The following is an 18,172-nucleotide window of genomic DNA, read 5'->3' on the forward strand; positions in this document are numbered from 1 at the left end:
TTACGCTGATTATTTTACAAAAAAAAGACCAGTACACTACGCTGACGTGATTATGATGCCTCAAATTAATGTATCTTTGTGCAATATTGACGGAAATTGCTCTTCCTAGTTAGAAGCTTCTCCACAAGAACACGAGTATCTTTTCAATCACTATAAAAGCTTTCGACAAGCATCACCAAATCATGCTGCGAAACACTCTCTATCTGAGTCCAATAAATCATTTTTGTAGAAATGAACTTAAAAATAGCTTAGAAATACTACTTTCCAAGTAACAAATAGAAGAGATAATCCAAAATAAAGCATTTAACCTCAACATCCCCTTAAAAACCATCCATAAAACTGGATTTCAAAGGAACTTTGTCACATACCCTTTCCAACCTATAAAGTAGATATCAAGCACTTCCCCTAATACCAAAAACAATATTACAATCTTTCTAAACCGGATGAAGAACAAAAACGTCTCTGGTTGCTCCTCCGCGTTGGAGGCGGCCCCTCCCAAAAAGAAAAGCGAATCTGGACAAGAAAACAAGCGAATCATGCCGGAGCAAACCGAATTACATCAACTTAAGCAGCATTTTCAGGCTTTTCGGTTTCCATAGGCTCGGCATCTGGTGTCTCGTTGCTGTCGTTAGCACCAGAATCGGTGTCTCCGCCTGGAGAAGGGGCCTCACCGCTTTGAGCCTGCTGAGGCTGTTGTGGCTCAGGAGTGGCTGGTTTTGGTGGGGTAGGTTTGGGTTTTGTCATTATCGGTCTACACAACCTGTTTAGACCAGTAAAATGTTGTTAATTACCGCGTACAGTGAGTTAAAATAATAAAAAAATAAAAAACTATTGAAAGTGCATGCTTCACATGTAAAAAATTGCTGTGGAGCAGGTCAGACCGGGCTGACCCGCCCTAAAACGCTCCGGCCCAGCCCAAGCACAAAGTGATGAGCCAGTCTGGGCCGGGCCTGGGCTGATATTTTTCACAAAAGCACAACAAGGCACGACACAACTCGACCCAGCACACTAAATTTAGTAAGATTAGGCCTAGGCATGACAGCAGCACGGGTCCGGCATGACAGTCCATGGGCTTGGGACAGGCCTGGAACCCCAAAACACTAGATTTAGTAAAATTAGGCTTAGGCATAACAGCAGCCCGGGTCCGGCATGACAGTCCATGGGCCTAGGACAGGCCTAGAGCCCCAAAATGACACTTGTGACCCAACCCAGCACAAAACAAAGTGGGCTTGCTGCGGGTCGGGCTCATTCAGGCCCACAGACTAGCCACAAATCTCGGCCCAGCCCACTGACATCTTTATTCATATGTATGCCAACTACAACCAGCAATTAGATTAAAATTTCTCTTCTAAAAGCAGAACCACACAGAATTGACATGAAGCACTACCTGTCAACCTCCTCACTTTTCTTGACCACATCCGCAGACCTTAGGGCAGGGGTAGCATATTTAGGAAGTGCATCCTGTTGTTGCTTCTTCTCTCCGAGCCATAATTCTGCTTCCGAACAGGCATTTATGACCTACAATCATTCCAAAAAGTCATACAACCTGTAAGTAAGCATCTGAGGATAAAAATATGCAGCGACACATTGGCGAAAAAAAATGACAAAACAGTATAATACCTTCTGTTTTTCTGCAATATCAATGTGGTCGAATTTGGGATCATTCGACGCTGCAGCTTCTCTAAAACTTTGGAAACAATGTGTAAGCTGGTTGATAACATTTCCCCGCTCCATACTGTCCTTGTAACGTTCCTCAATGGGGTCACCTTGCTGCAGTTTTTAATATAAACATCAGCTAAAAAGAAAGATAAAGTTCCTTAACCTAAAACAAAGGGGGGAAAGAAATAAATGGAAATTTAAGCACTTAAATTCAGAATTCATGCCTTTTTCAGTTCTTCAAGCTTCGCAACGTAGACACTTTTGATTTCATCCTCACCATCCTCATACAACCAGTCTTCCACCTCTTGAAGTCTAGCAATAAACTTCTCTTTCTCAGAGGGATCGACAAAGTCATGGTATTTGTCATTAAGCTGTACGAAAGTTAGACATTCAACGTTGTTCATTTTCGGATGCAAAATATTGATCCACAAAAGTAAACGTTTAGACTACGCCACTTACCTTGTTTCTCATGTCATAGACGTAGGCTTCAACAGCGTTTTTACGGTCTTTTGTTTCCTCCATTACACGATCTTGCAAAGCCAATTCAAACTCCTTCTCAACTGCTTTCTGTAGATCACCTTGGGACAAACCACCATGAACCAGCTCAGATACCGGGACAGTTATTTTCTTTACCTTCTTCTTTAAAGCATCAGCCTGCAAAGAATACAACAGAGCATCAGACCCAACAATGCAACTTCATACAGAGCCACATCATGAAACTGAAATAGTTTTATATGCAATAACCAGTAGCAAATCAACCAAGTGCCTAAAAGCTACATTTGTTATGCAAGAGCCCTTGAAGTTCTCCTTTACAGTCAAGGAATTAACACAGAAATAAAATTACCTACATATGTAAAGGAGTTGATAAAAATAAGATAGAAATATCAAATAAAAAAATGCTTTCATTTCATTTTTACATAGTAGTTAATTTGTTTACGGTACTAATTTATTATACCCTCACAAAACAAAGTAATAATTCACAGAAAGTCATGCAACCCTGAAAAGCAACACCAGTATTCAAACATTCACATAACACAAGGAAGCTGCTAACCAGCTATAAGCTGACTTGTTCAGAAAAAGAGGACGGATGGCACCGCAAAAATCTACGAGTTTATACACACTACAAGACTACAGACAACATCCTGGCTCCGACAAAAAACGGAAGAGACCAAGCACCTAACGTACCTTGACATCAGTATCCATCTGTACTGTCTTGTCATCACCTTCAGAAGTAGACTTCTCTGCTGATTCAGGGGTACCATTCTCTGCAGATGGAATTTCCGCACCACCCTTAACATCTTGCATGTTTACATCAGCTTCACCAGAGGGAGTCTCAGTTGGAGCATCATCAGTGTCCATTTTAGCAGTCTCTTTAACGACAGGAACCTCAACTTCTTCCTCCTCCAAAAGCTGAAATAAAAATAATAAAAAGAGAAGTCATAAGCCAACTAACCGTGAAAGCAGAAATCACAGTCACCACCAATAATAGATTACTAGCAGACTCACCGTTGCTGATTCAATCGACACAATTCCATGCAGACTCAACCGCACTCTGACCTTAAGCTTTGCACGATCACCGTTGCTCGATTGAAAAGGGCCAATCTGTCCGTTCCACAGAAATATGTGCAGAGCGAAAGCATATTCAGAATGGCAGTGGAAGCGAATAACAAACAACAATTTGCATATTGCAATAGCATAATGTCATTACATAATTAAGTAGACAACATAAATTGACCGTGACTATACTAACCGTGTAGGAACTGATCTTCGCAGGAGCCTGCAACTCACTGACATCAGCATACTGCACATCAACGGTAAATGTACCTGACCGAAGCATTGTTACAGCCTTCACACAAGGTATGGGACTCCCTTTGGGAATTACAATGGTTGTTTGCTGCCCCTCTGCAGCCCCATTCTGACCATCAGCAGCAACACCTTTCCATGACAATGAAATGGGAAACGGGAAACTTTCATTAACCTGCAGTGAACATAAGAAAAAAGGACATGAGATGAAACCAATCCTGAAGAACTAATAGTTTTACATATTAGCCAACACATTTAAGAGTGCCAAGATATACTTGACCTAACACATGGTAGTTCGAGAGCCTTTAGAAACCACATTGTCACATCATACAAAACACAGATGATGAACCATCTTAAGAGTGCCACAAAGACATAAAAGATATACTTAATCTACCACATGGTAGTCCAAAAGCCTTTTGTAACACGCAGTCCACATAATAGTAATTTATACGCCGTAGAAGATTTAAGGCCTTAAGCGGATCCATAAGCACATAAAGTTGAAATTGTTACCCAAAAAAAAAAAGCAATGTTGCACAAATATAAGCTTGTAAGACCACATCTAAGACTACAATATCAGCAGCAGACCAAGCATATCCATGTAAATTGATCTAAAATAGAATGTAACTCTCACCTGAAACTCTTTTACTTTGAATGTAGGGCTGAGAATTGCACACTGTAAAGCACAGCCCTTTGCGACACACTCACTGGCATTCATTGTGCGGCGAGGATCCTTACCAAAGAACTCAGTCAATATCTTCAACACAGAAGGAATCCTAGAAGCGGAGCCTACCAACTCAACGGCATGTATATTTTCAACTGAAAGACCTGCATCTGCAAGAGCCTTTTCCAAAGGCTTCTTGACTCGCTCCAAAATTGGTAAACTGATTTGCTCAAACTCCTCCCTTTTGATAAACCCTCTCACATCCTTCTCCTCCATAAGGCACTCAATGTTCAATGGGGCCTCTGGATTGGCACTGAGAACCTTTTTTAACTTCTCACAGGATGATCTGAGACGGAGGCAAGCTCTGGCATTCTGATACACGTCAATTTTATACTCTTCCTTGAACTTGGCAGCAAAATGCTGGAAAAGAGCCTCGTCAAAGTCACGGCCACCCAAAGACCGGTCAAATGCATGAGCCAATACTTTGAGTTGGGCTTTCTTGAAAGACGCAATGCAGACTTGTAGGCTTGAATGTCCAATATCCACGAACACAATGTTTATTGGGTCATTTTCAGGAAGATCTGTCTTGTAGATTCCATAAGCCAAAGCAGTAGCCGTGGTTTCATGAATCAATCTCAAAGGATGCAATCCAGCAATTGTAGCTGCATCTATGACAGCTCTTCGTTGGAGATCAGTGAAGTAAGTTGGGATTCCAATGCAGCAATCAACAACTGCAGCATTCAAATTTTTTTCTGCTATACCCTTCAAATTTGAAAACAGCATTCCCAAGAGCTGAGTGGGGGTAAATGTCCTGGTTTCCCCCAGATACCTCACCTCAATCAAGGGAAATCCATCAGGCCCTTCAGTCACCTTGAATGGCATAGATTTGATATCCCTTTGCAGCTCAGGGTCAGAAAACTGCCGACCTATTAATCTTTTGATCTGGGTAATAGTGGTTTTTGGGTTCATCATTGCCGACGCAGCTCCAGCTGTTCCAATAAACCGCTGCTTCTCACCAAAGCAAACAATTGACGGTGTCTCCCGGTTAGATTCATCATTGAGAACAACATCAATTCCTCTTTGCCTTGCGACAGCAACGACACAACTCTCATTGCCAAAATCAAATCCAACCACACTCATCTTTAAAGCAACACGCGGTCAACCTGAAAAGAACATAGTGCATAGGTAGGACGTCCACGTTAGGTCTTTTGCTTAATTCATTAATCCACACTAAAACAATAGCATGAGGGAATGAATGCAGTTTTCTTAGAATCAAAATGCCAAAGCACAGAATACATGCAGAATTGCAGATTATTTATACAAAGAAAACACAACTTCTTACTTTTTCCACTCATATACAGTATACCACATTACCACGTTCCCAATTACATCACCCTGGTAATGAACTTTCTCAGGCAAATCTAAATATATTAAAATTTCTTACAACTAAATTCAAAAGAAATAAATACCTTTACTACCCTTTGTCAAATCATCACAACATTATAACCAGCACAATATCTCTAGTAAACATTCATAAAAAATCATGGTAGTTATCTGAAACAGAAATCTATTCATTCCCGATATGAGGGGCATAGTCATTTGATACATTATTCATTAGCCAAGAACCAGTACAAAGAGATGGTGAAAAAACTCTCATAACATCCCATCCCACAAAAAACCACCAACACAACCCACTACACCAGCAACAACAATTACTGACAGGGAAGTATAATTCGTATAAAAGCTTAATCACCTGCTAAAAATCAGATTACTTGGAAAATACATAAAGTATGCGAGTATAACCATTTAGCCAGACACAATACATAATTAATAAACTGCAAAACGACCTAAATTAAGTTCAACAAGCAATGTGAATAATAAACATCCTTCAGCAGATCAAATTGATAGCCTCTGCCCCCAAGACACACAATGAAGGAGCATACAATATTGTAATAAAGCAACCAATCGTGTAACCATATAGGGATTTATACATGGACGCAACCAAAGATTACGAACACACTCAAGCTACACTGCAGCGTTATCATCATAATACAAAAAGAATCGCATCAATCCCGCATTACATTGCACAAAATAAACCCTAATCTGACACAAACCTAACATACCAATCTAAAACACGCAAAATCCGATCTTTCAGCTTATCAATTCAAATCAAAGCTCAAACAAATCGCCGAAAACAACAAACCAAAAATGCAAAAACCACATGCAAAATCAAAACCTAATAAAATCATTCTAACCATAAAAAAAATTCTGACCTAGAATTAATGCACATCAAACAGATCTGATACAACCTATAAAAATCAAATACAAATCCAAATCTAAAAAACAAAATCGAAAAGGCTAGGGTTTATCAAACCTTTGATCTAACGGACGCGGTGGCGGAAAAGAGGATCGGACGGCGGAGAAAAGGAGAGAGAAACGACGTGAATGAGAAAAATCCCCTAAATGAGCACACTTTTGAGAAGAGGAGGAGGTGTGCGTTCTAGTATTGCGAGGGCGGAGGAGAGAGAGAGAAAAAATGGGAGGGGCTTAAATATTGAAGCAGAGGAGTGGTCAGGGGTTTATGTGTAAATTTAATAAATTACCAAATACTCGACACCTCTAGAGTATGCTTCTAGAAACATCTTATTGAATCGTCATTGTTTTTTTTTTTGGGTGTTGAACTTTTTTTATTGTGGTTGAGGCCTTGAGGGAGGTGGGGAGAAAATGTGGGGTTTGACTTATGACATTCGGTTTGTTTTATAAGCTAGGCCATGTTTAGGTTTACACTTTAGGTTTACACTTTAGGTTTAGTTAAGGTTACTCAAATCTGTAATGCGTCTGAATAAGATATTTTAATGATATTTCTTATGTTTAATCGGTATTTATTGCGTTGTGCAGATGTGGAGAATGAAGAGTGTTGATCTTATAAGTGGAGAATATGCATCTCGGTGTAGATCTCATGCAGGATTAAGACAAGGAGATCTATTATCTCTTTGTCTGTTCATTTTCTGCATGGGGCGTTATCTAAAAAAACTTTATTGTATGGATAGAAATAAATGTGGATTGAATTTTTCTCGATTTGCTTCAAATTGTTCTCATCTCCTTTTTGTGTGCATGGTACTTTGTTATTCATTGAAGTTGATATGCCGAACTGTGGAAGACAAAATAAAGAACACCTATATCAATCTTGTCAGCTTTCAGGTGATCAACCTTCAGAAGTCCATTGTTATTTATCTAAAAGCATGTGCCTTTGAAATTCAAGAAAATACTCAGAAGAATTATTAGTAGTCAAGAAACAAAAATGGTATTCTATATACGTGGATGCATGGCCTTAGAATGTAGATGAAAAATCGATAAGAATCTTTCATGAGTTTTTATCTGAAACAAGTGAAGAAACTATCCTCATATCTGCATAGAAGTTTTTGAAACTTCTGCAAGATTGCAACCATATATTGAATATAATTCTCATAACTGTCATTTTTGTTGTTGTGACTTCCTATTTTCTTTCCATGTGTTTGCTTCTTGTAGTTATCCACAAAATTTCTCATTTATTTTCATTTTGTCATGAGGTTTTGGCGGACATAAAAAATGTTAACAAAACCAACATGACACTTCATATGCATGAGAATGAGGATGATCTTAGTATTAGAAATGTGGAATATCTAAAGAAGCCATCTTGATTCAAACAGGCTTGGACAATAAAACAATAGACATTTTATTGACGATCAAAAATCTTCCAGTGTGAAAATACAAGGTAGCCTAGTTTGATGACAGTGAAAAATCTCACATCCAATAACAATCTCCTAGACAAAAAGGGATTATGAAGATTACTTGTGTGTGCCCGTCCTAGAAAAAGGTTTAAGAATATCCATAGGCAACAGTGAGCAAACTGATGTATGGGTACATTACAACCATGTCTCTTTCAAATCTCATAATGTAAACATGTGTAAAAAAGGTATCTGTTTTAATGTAGGTTGGGGAATGAAATGTGCAAAAAATCTAACATCTTTAATATAACGTAGTTTGACGTATCTCAACAAAGCATACTTCAAATAGGAAACAAGAGGATACTAGGGTTGGATGTTCGGAACGAATGGTGAATACTCTGTGTGTCATAAGTCTTCACCGTGAAAATCCAAACAGTGATAATGATGACTCTATAATTTAGAAATTTTGATGTCGGCGCAATAATAATGACACTTGTCGATATGCCACCGCCTGTTTACTAAGCTCTAAAAGGAAAATTTAGCCCAAAATGAAAACTCTTGATTTGGAAAATTATACATAGGGTTATTCCTATAATAGAAGATTTTAGTTGGTATGCGAGGGTTCGAGTGGATAGAAAGTGTGTTTTATTAAAATAAACAAAAATGAATCTTTATTTACGTACACTTGTTAAGAGGTTGTGAGGTGAATGTAGACCACTTGCACATGACTACTTTATAGAGTAATATGAAAGAATATTACAAATTTGCATCGTTCTCCTTATCATCTACATTACTATATGATGTTGTTTTGAGGCAATTCCGCACATGCTTCTTATATTACTAACACAACTAGATTTAGGGGGGAAAGTGAAGAAATATTAATGGTACAAACTTAAATAAGCAATATTCAATCAAGTAACACAATGATAATAATGACATGAGCTCTTCTTTATGTTGATGAAAGAAACCAAAAAATAAACCTGTATTCATGATTGTCCGTGGAGTTTGGAAACGAGATGCCAATGGGAAAAACAAGCAGCAATAGGTTGGGTGTTTGATATCAGAGAGAGATTACAAGCAGTGGAACACCTAAAGTTTTACAGACTCCCCCCTACAAACTAATGGTATTTAATCCTTCATGTGATTCAAGAAGTGAATATGTCTAAGGAAACTGTGATCTACAATTTCCAAATAATTATGTATGTACTTCAAGAGAATAAGAAAATATTAACAGAAATTAGAATTACACGTATCCAATCCTTTGCACTCTTGTTGTATTATTAAGTTAAAAGAATTTAGGGTTTGACCCCCCCCCCCCCCCTATTTACTGTAACTAAACATTCCCTTATTGTGCATTGAATACACAGGAGAAATCGAAGAATTAATTATATACGAAGCATCTCCCAATACATCTACATAGTTTCTAAATGCAGAAATTAATTTCTTTTTGTAGAATTGGAAAAGCCATAACTACCCTTTTATATCCTTATTAAAAATATATTTTTATGAAAAAAGAAAAAAACATGTCATCATCTTCTACCTTGTATTATGAACCTACATACGAAGTATTCTCATTTTACTTCTCTTTCTTCTTCTACCTCAAACCAGCCATTTTCATGTCAATCAAAGTCTTCAACTTTTAATCTTTAATCTAACCTCTTTGCCATATACTTAAACAAGAGTTTTTAGATTGGAAATTAAACCTTAGTTATTTAATCCTTGAATATGTAATGCAGATTTTATACCTAATTGTCTACAAAATGAATTGTTAAAATAAATAAATGGTTACCAATTAAACTTGAGAAATCAAGATGGTTGTTAGTGCGATATCTTTTATCCTTCAACAAAGAAAAAAATTCAAGATGGGGATTAATATGGCTTTGTAGATGTATAGAACGACGCTAGCACTAGTAGAAAAAATACTTGTTGAGGGGGGCATTTTGGGCTTATTGAGGCGAACATGGCCCGCTTCGACAGACGGGGCTTCAACAGCTCACTGAGCTGTTGAGGCGGGCTTTGTTCGCCTCAACAGGTCATCTGTTGTGGGGGGCTTTCAAAAGCCCGCCTCAACAGCCCATATCCAAAGGGAAAAAAAGGACCTGTTGTGGGGGGCATTACCAAAGCCCGCCTCAACAGACACCTCTGTTGAGGCTCACTTCTTAAATGCCCCCCACAACAGACCTGTATTTTTGCGCCAATAGCTGTACATTGGCGCCATAAATTCATATGTTGTTGAGGCGTACATTAAAAGCCCCCTTCAACAACATTAATTTTTTTTTTCCCAAATTCTTTTAAAATATAAAATAGGTGGCAATAACCAAATCTAGATATATACTCCATTGAGTATTGAAATCTGTACACCAATCAACACCAAAATAGCAAAGGTATGAATCTGCTTATCTTTGATAAATAAATCATTACATTAACTTCATTTATATTAACCCAACTGAGCAAAGCGTATAGTACGTACGTTTACAATTTTTAAACACCTAGCTAGTCTAACAAATTACAACTAATATTAACAAATAAATACAAAAGGCTAGAGAGCTAGTCTAACAAATTTCTCTAATCCGGCCACTTAGGTCCCTTTAGACATGCATTACAAACCTTAATTAAGGCCATGTGGACTTTCTTCCAATCGACTCGATCCCTGCAAAATGGTCCAGATGGTACAAATTCAGATTGCCCTGACATATTCGTTAAAGTTGCCCAGATGTAGACATTGCCGCAACCATCTGATGGTCTTACAACAAGTTTCTCCAACAACATACTCAGAAGTTCTGAATTGATAGAGTGTTGCATGTAACAAAAGTTCTAATGTGAGGGGTTTGTTGGGATTCAAGTTTACTAGAAAGCAGTCATCATCAAACTCCAGAAATGAAATAGATGCAGAGAGTCTGTAACTTTAACTGTAACCATATAGTATGACTGGTGCACGAGGTGCTGCTGTTGAAGGATTATTCGGTTGATATTTATCTTTCAGAAAAATTAACCCACCTGCCCACCAAAGAATCAAAGATGGCGAACAAATACAAGAAAATATATCTCTGATATTCCCATTAGAAGAGACAGCAGATGCCAGAGAAGAAAAAATTGTACAAACAGCATCCATGATCATGTTTATTCACATTCGTTCGAGTTATACAAAAGGTCAACAGTCGGGGGTGGCTCCACCTCGTGCACCAAATACAGCATGTGTTAGCGGTAAGAATCCCATAAAGTTAAACAAAACATATCACTCTTAACTAGGTTTATACCCCGTACTTCGTGGAAAATTTGCAGCACACAACATGTCAATCAATAGGGAAAAAACACAAATGAGGTTCAGAAATTATGTGGAGCATCTTTCTTGCGAACTTCATAACCCAGCACAAACTGTCAAGACCCAAGTTTTAAACAGAGAAATCTTCTAATTTAGACACAATTGAACAATTATAGAAACAAAGGAAATTTTAGAGATCAGATAATAACATACCTTACACAAATTTTTTGGAAGATATTTCTAACCTGTATATCTGCAAGGGAACAAGTGATTCCATCCAAATCTTGAGCATAAACACCAGTTATTTGTGTCCTATAATAGTATAATCTGCTACTGCTTTATTAGGATTAACAAACTCGTGGAGTTTAACCTGATACATGGACAGATAAACACTATGTGATAAGCCAAATACGGAGACTTCCTAAATATTATCATATAACATTGAGAAACTAACCAATAAAGTAGGTGGCACCTCTAAGTCCTGATCTTCTAGACATATTTTAACCAAGGCTTCCGTTTCATCCTCACAGAGAACCATCTCGCAATCAACAACCAGCAATATATCTGATGTTGCAACCTTGGACTTGTTACCTAGTTTAAAAACAATCCAGTCCTGTTGACAACAAATTTAATTCCTTAACGGAATCATCACTGTTACGTATGACAGCAAAACAAGGAGATTTCAAAAATAGACCTGCTCATATGACGGAAATGAATACTCAATTGGATACTGTGGATGTTCAAGGGTCAAACGAACCAACCTCTACACTGCCACGACAATACAACACGAGAATTATAATTTTGAAGCTATATATACATTAGGATAGTGATTATTTGTTTTTCTCATCCCTATCTCTAAATATGTAACTCCATTTATGTCATAGTTTTGAGTTTTGACAGAGTCTGGAAAGTTGGGAAGCAGGCAATAACCATTATGTGATGCATTCAGTACCCTAGCCTGATTTGAACTAAGTCTTATGTCAATATCTTGAAGTGAATTAATATTCAAAGAACAAGCAGACACACATCTGCAAAACGGAAATCCGCAAGAAGATTGTAGTAGATACACATACATGGATTCATTACATTTTTACTTGTCATTCAGTATTAGTAATAACAGTACCCATCAATGGTAATGGGCATATTTGAGCAAGAGGCTACTAGCAAGAAATAAGACACAAGAGTAAGGACGCGGAATTACCTATAAACAGCCGCCATCAGAGAGCACAAAGCCGACAGTTGAGTACCCGAACTGGCTCTACAACAAGTAATTAAATATATATCAAGATCAAAATAAGAAATCAACAGTTGAGTACAGTTTTATATGCCCGCCTTAATAGGGGTGCTGCAACAGGGGTTTTTTCCACTAGTGTGTGACACAACCACACAATTCTATAAGAAATGAAGGAGCCTCAAGCAACTGGTTGGTCAAGTACTTGCAACGAAGAACACAGATAAGAAAATCAATGAGAAAAGTGTCAAAGTAACTTTCAATTCAGAGTACAAAAAGATGGACTTAAAGTAGCCACTAACCACTACATTGCAATTTTGCATCACATCAAGTCAAACACAATCGCATAACAACATATCACATTCAGCACAGTGACAGTTGAGCCATTCCCGTGTATCAATTTAGTTACATATGCAGGACTATATATCAGCTGAAATTAGTTTATTACGGGAAAAAGAGAGTTTTGAAATGAACTTTTAATTTCTGCTGAAGCTCACGGATAACCTATAGTGCCTACAATTTATACACATTAAGCTAAGAACACAATTACATAAGCAAAAAGCACAAGACCATTCAAGACTAAGATAAAGCTGCAGTTCAGACTTCGGTAATCAAAAGGAAAAACTAAGGTACAGAACTGAACTAAAAGTTTGACAACAAAACAAGTCAAATTCATAAAACAAGAAAATGAAGCTTGTTCAGAGACCATAAAATTGGGGCGGGCAAAATTTGAGGACAAAATAACCAAAGTAAATTTACGTAATGAGTACACGATAAATAACCAAAGTAAATTTACGTAATGAGTACATGAAATTCGACTAGATTTGGTCGTTACAACATGTTAAAAGGGTAAAAAAACAAAAAAAAAGGAAGAAAAACACTGATCTATATCTGATATACTATCACTCGCTCTCTCATTTTTAGTGCACTAATAAAAACTATCTCGAATGAACGTTATGAGTATATCCTCCACACTGTAACCAAAGGGAAAAAGGGTCAACAACATATAACATCACTCTAAAGTTTATTCATACCATCACAGATCACACTAAACAGCCTAACCTGACAAATTTACATATGGAAAGGCACAAGGATAATACTCCTAATTAACTTAGAATCTATCAGCAGTCCCCTAATTTGAGTATCTTTAACGAGCTTCATGAATCATGATCATTCGTAGTGGTAAACTACTCCATGCATGAAGACTTGACTGTACTTCACCAAACCTGGAATTTGATACAGTAGTTATCATCAATTCTAGTTACAAAGACAGGATCAGAATTCGACAATAACTGCATGCATCTGACTGAAGCAGAGTCTGACAAACAAATCTAATGGCAAACAAGTACAAAATAGACAATGGAAGAGAAACTATTTTTTTGTATAATGCCCCTCGGCAACCAAGCACGACCCAAAAGAAACAATACATGGCACCAACAGTTAATTAAAAATGAAATAAACCAGGAACAAGAGCAAAAAAGATGATTGTACGTACCTCTGTACCCAGGTAAAAGAAGATTCATGTAATCTACTTCTGAACTTTCTTCTCCATTGCTCCACTATCTACTCATGATACCTCTACTTAAAACAAGACATCGAAAGCAAGAAGTCAATATGTGTTTCCAAAGCATACTTAGGGTGCAAACAAACTTAAATGTGTAGTTTATGCACTCGGACAAACACAAAAACAATCCAATATTTTGTTTTCACCACAAAAACAATCCAATATTTTGTTTTCACCGCAAAAACACTACTTTGAATTAACACTCCCTCCTATGCCAATTCAGACCCTATAAATAAGCAAGCTTGATGAAAACCAATATACTAACATGTACTATATATACTAGCATGTTAGGATGTTACACATAAGAATCTGATTCTAGAACCTAAATGTACATATTGCAGCTGGAAACGAGACAATGATTCTTTCCAGAGAGGCAATTTTAAAATAAGACCATATTAACCATTATGAATTATTCCATCAAAATAAATTAAAATTTATTAACAGATCGATAAAATGTGCCCAATTAGCAACCTATAACATCAGAACAACCACAAGCTCTAATTTGAACTTGGATTGAGACATTAAGCAGAATTAAAAACAGTATATATTCAGAAGAGGACGACAAAGAAAGGGGGAAGCAAAGCTATCATACGATCTTCCCAACAAGGTGCTAAACTTTGTAAATTCCAACCACCAAAGCCACCGAAAAATTGGTAATCGGGATGGTATCGACTAGATTGAACATATTACTAACAATTGAACTAAAAAATCCCAATTGAACCTATTACTAACAATTGCACTAGAAAAACCACAAATATCAAACCCTAATTTGTAAATTCATCCAATATTGGAACATTAGCCTAAATTTTCTGCATAATCAACTCATTATGCTCAACTAATTGAAGTGAAACTGAATTTTAAGACCAAGCAAAACAAGAATCAATAATAAACTAACCTTGACAAAAGAATAGAAACAGAGTCAACCGAGGTAGGGAAGACGATGGTCAGGGGCGACTACTATTGAAGAGGAGGCGAGGAAGGTGGTGGTGGTGGTGGATCCGCGCGGTGAGAACTCGTCGGCAGATTGCGTTGGAAGGTACGGAGTACTTGCTTTGTTCGAATAGAGAATTGAAGGGATTGGAATACCTAGCCCGCGGTGAGAAGCTGTAGTGTTTTAATTGTTTTAAAATTTGTGAGGACATATCTGTTAAAGCGAACAAAACAAAGCCCGCCCCTTTAGACTAGTATCTAATGAGGCGGGCATAATAAAGCCCCCTTCAACAGGTTCTATTGAAGCGAACTCCATAAAAGCCCGCCCCAATCTGTTAGTAAATTATTTGACCCGCGTTGACTAGATGGTTGTTGAGGCTCACTTATATATGCCCCCCTCAACAAGGGTGCTACAACAGGGGTTTTTTCCACTAGTGTAGCAGTTTTTTAATAAAAAAATATATTTTTTAACTTGGGGTATTTTGGTAATTTTTAATTTTGTGTTAAGAAATTAATTTCTGCATTTAACAACACCCTACATCTAAGGCAAGGAATGTCATCCTACTATATGTATGTCACTATTTTTTCAACATGACATGATACCACATTGTCTCACAAGTGAATACGTGACGACATGCTTTTAGGTGAATTCGATTATCCATTCACTCCGTAAATTGCATTTTAAAAATACTAAACAAACGTAGTACTACAATGAATCTAATCAATGGGTAAAATAAATACATATATTTTACGGATTTTTCATGAAATACCCCCGAATTATGGCGTAATTCACCAAATGCCCCTCGACTTTCAGAAATTCACCAAATGCCCCTCACAAATGACTTAATACCCAAAATACCCTTACTAATGACGCGCCGTTAGTCCTCCGTTAGCCTAATTTTTAAATTCACCAAATACCCCTATTTTATTACTTATTTCATATAATACCCCTATTCTGAAACTTAATTCACCAAATACACATAACTTAAAATTACCCATTTTGATGCTCAGCGGCTAGTTTTTATGTTTGAAAATTAGCCGTTGCTTATTGTTTGCTTATAAAAACCCCTTTTCTGACTATTTATTGTAGTTTTTCTATTGTTTTGTTAATTTCATATCATTTTTGTCATGAGTTTTCTTTCAAAATCATCATCCACACCCATGAATCCACATATGTAAGAGTCCCAAACAATTTCTAATATTATGGGAGGAAATTTCCATCTGAGGCTCCGATACAACACTCAGTAAGTTTCAATTATGATCCAATAAGTTCAGGCCTCATCCAGTAAAGACAATGCACTTTAGCTGAGCAAAAGGCCAAAAAACCCCATTTTCAAAGGGATCTTATGTAAGTGAAGCTGAAGTAATCAATCTAAAGCTAACACCTTAATTTTCTTATTGTCCGAATGGTAAAGAAACTAAGAAATCAAGTTCAATAACACATACATTTTTATCACAACCTCGATTTCAACTTGGATTCATGATGTGAAAATCTTGAGTTTGGAGGCAAATCTTTGTGCCAGGATTCATGTTTTTTCACTGGTTCATGAGCTTTGGAACATACCTTAGTTTCATTTTTTTTTCTTGTTCCCTCAAATCCAAAAATAGACATTTGTCCATAAATCTGACCATGTCAATAGGACCTAGCTCAAAAGAAAAGTGGGAAAACCTTTATGCCTCGACTGTAAGGTTGAGAGAAAGTTAGGAGATTGAAGAAAGATGTTTGGAGGCAGTAGAGACAGGAGACAAAAGGGAGTTAACGTTAAATATGTGGCATGGAAGCAATAGAAGCCGGGGTAGCTGGAACATATGCGTTAGAATAAAATTAATAAGAGCTTTATTTTTAATCTGTTTGCATATGTTAAAGATATTTCCCATATTGAAAAAGGAATACCTTCCGATTGCGTGGTAAATATAATTAATTGGTCACATAAAGAATAAGGTACAAAAGAAGTAGCTATTTTCTTGAAGAGTTGCGACGTTTTGAGGTGTTTTTAGGAGTGTTTTCTGTTTTAGTGTTGTACCGGAGCTTCAGATTGAGTGTTGTATCAGATATTCGGATGTCAAATTTTCTCCCATGATAACAAAATTTATTTGGGACTCTTACATATGTGGACTCATTGGGTGTGGATGATGATTTTGAAAGAAAACTCATGACAAAAATGATATGAAATTAACAAAATAATAGGAAAACTACAATAAATCGTCAGAAAAAGAGTATTTATAAGCAAACAATAAGCAACGGCTAATTTTCAAACACACAAACTAGTCGTTGAGCATCAAAATGAGTAATTTTAAGTTATTGGTATTTGGTGAATTAAGTTTCTGAATAAGGGTATTTGGTGAAATAAGTATTAAAATAGGGGTATTTGGTGAATTTGAAAATTAGGTTAACGGAGGACTAACGGCGCATTATTAGTAAGGGTATTTTGGGTATTAAGTCATTTGTGAGGGGCATTTGGTGAATTTCTGAAAGTCGAGGGGCATTTGGTGAATTACGCCAAAATTCGGGGGTATTTCATGAAAAATCCGTATATTTTATTTATGTATTACAAAACTGTTATATTTTGAATTCATCAAATTTTTTAATATTTCAATAATCAAGTTTGTTTGAAAATACTAATATCATATTAGCTGTAATGAACAATGATCTGAGACATCGCCAGAGTCAATAACTAGTTTTACACCATTATGGGGGAGTTTTATATTAAAACAAAGTATAATGTTTTAATTTAATGATTTTAAGTTAATTCAAAAGGATACAAAGACTTAAATTTAATTGAAACGATCACGGTCGGTCAAAACACACACACTTGTTTCAATGGAAAAAGAACAAATTACATCGGTTTACAGAGAGAAGGGTTCTTCCTTTTTTCTTAGAAACCCTTGTCCCCAATTTAGAAAATTTCCCAACCACCTCTATCAAGACATTAATCTAGCAATTTCAATTGCACAAATTGTTATTTAAAGTTGGTGTACAATACTATTGTATAATATGTTAAAAGTTACCCCGATATAGTGTAAAAGTTATCTAATTTCTAGTGACAATTTTTTCCATTTTTTAAAAAATTATCTATTTTGCGATCACTAATAATGTAACCCTTTGAAATATTTATTCATTAAAAAGAATATTTATAATATAAAAGTTAATCAAAACACGTTAAAAGTTATAAAAAATAAGGTAAATTACCTCGATGTACAATTAATTTATCGTACACCTAGTGTGTGGAAGACCTTTTATTTTTTTTGTTAGCCTTCTTCATTTAGCATCAATTATAGCATATTCTCGGTCCACTTAAGCCATTTTTGTGTTAAAAGTGTTATTTTTACATGAAATTTAACAAGAACACTTTCT

General features: G+C 36.6%; 1 protein-coding gene across 1 annotated transcript; it reads right to left on the reverse strand.

The window, feature by feature from the left end:
• Positions 1–204: 204 nt before the first annotated feature.
• On the reverse strand, positions 205–6,837 carry LOC110787766 (heat shock 70 kDa protein 15). The gene is made up of 10 exons (XM_021992407.2): positions 6,498–6,837; positions 4,094–5,286; positions 3,410–3,637; positions 3,166–3,261; positions 2,845–3,069; positions 2,119–2,313; positions 1,884–2,030; positions 1,621–1,770; positions 1,388–1,518; positions 205–760 (listed from the first exon to the last, which is right to left on the reverse strand). Exons 2-10 carry the CDS (start codon positions 5,261–5,263, stop codon positions 565–567), a joined length of 2,538 nt encoding a protein of 845 aa, XP_021848099.1. The 5' UTR covers positions 5,264–5,286; positions 6,498–6,837; the 3' UTR covers positions 205–564.
• Between the last annotated feature and the right edge of the window lie 11,335 nt (positions 6,838–18,172).

This window comes from Spinacia oleracea, chromosome 4 (genome assembly GCF_020520425.1).
Source record: "Spinacia oleracea cultivar Varoflay chromosome 4, BTI_SOV_V1, whole genome shotgun sequence".
In the NCBI taxonomy this organism is placed as follows: Eukaryota; Viridiplantae; Streptophyta; class Magnoliopsida; order Caryophyllales; family Amaranthaceae; genus Spinacia; species Spinacia oleracea.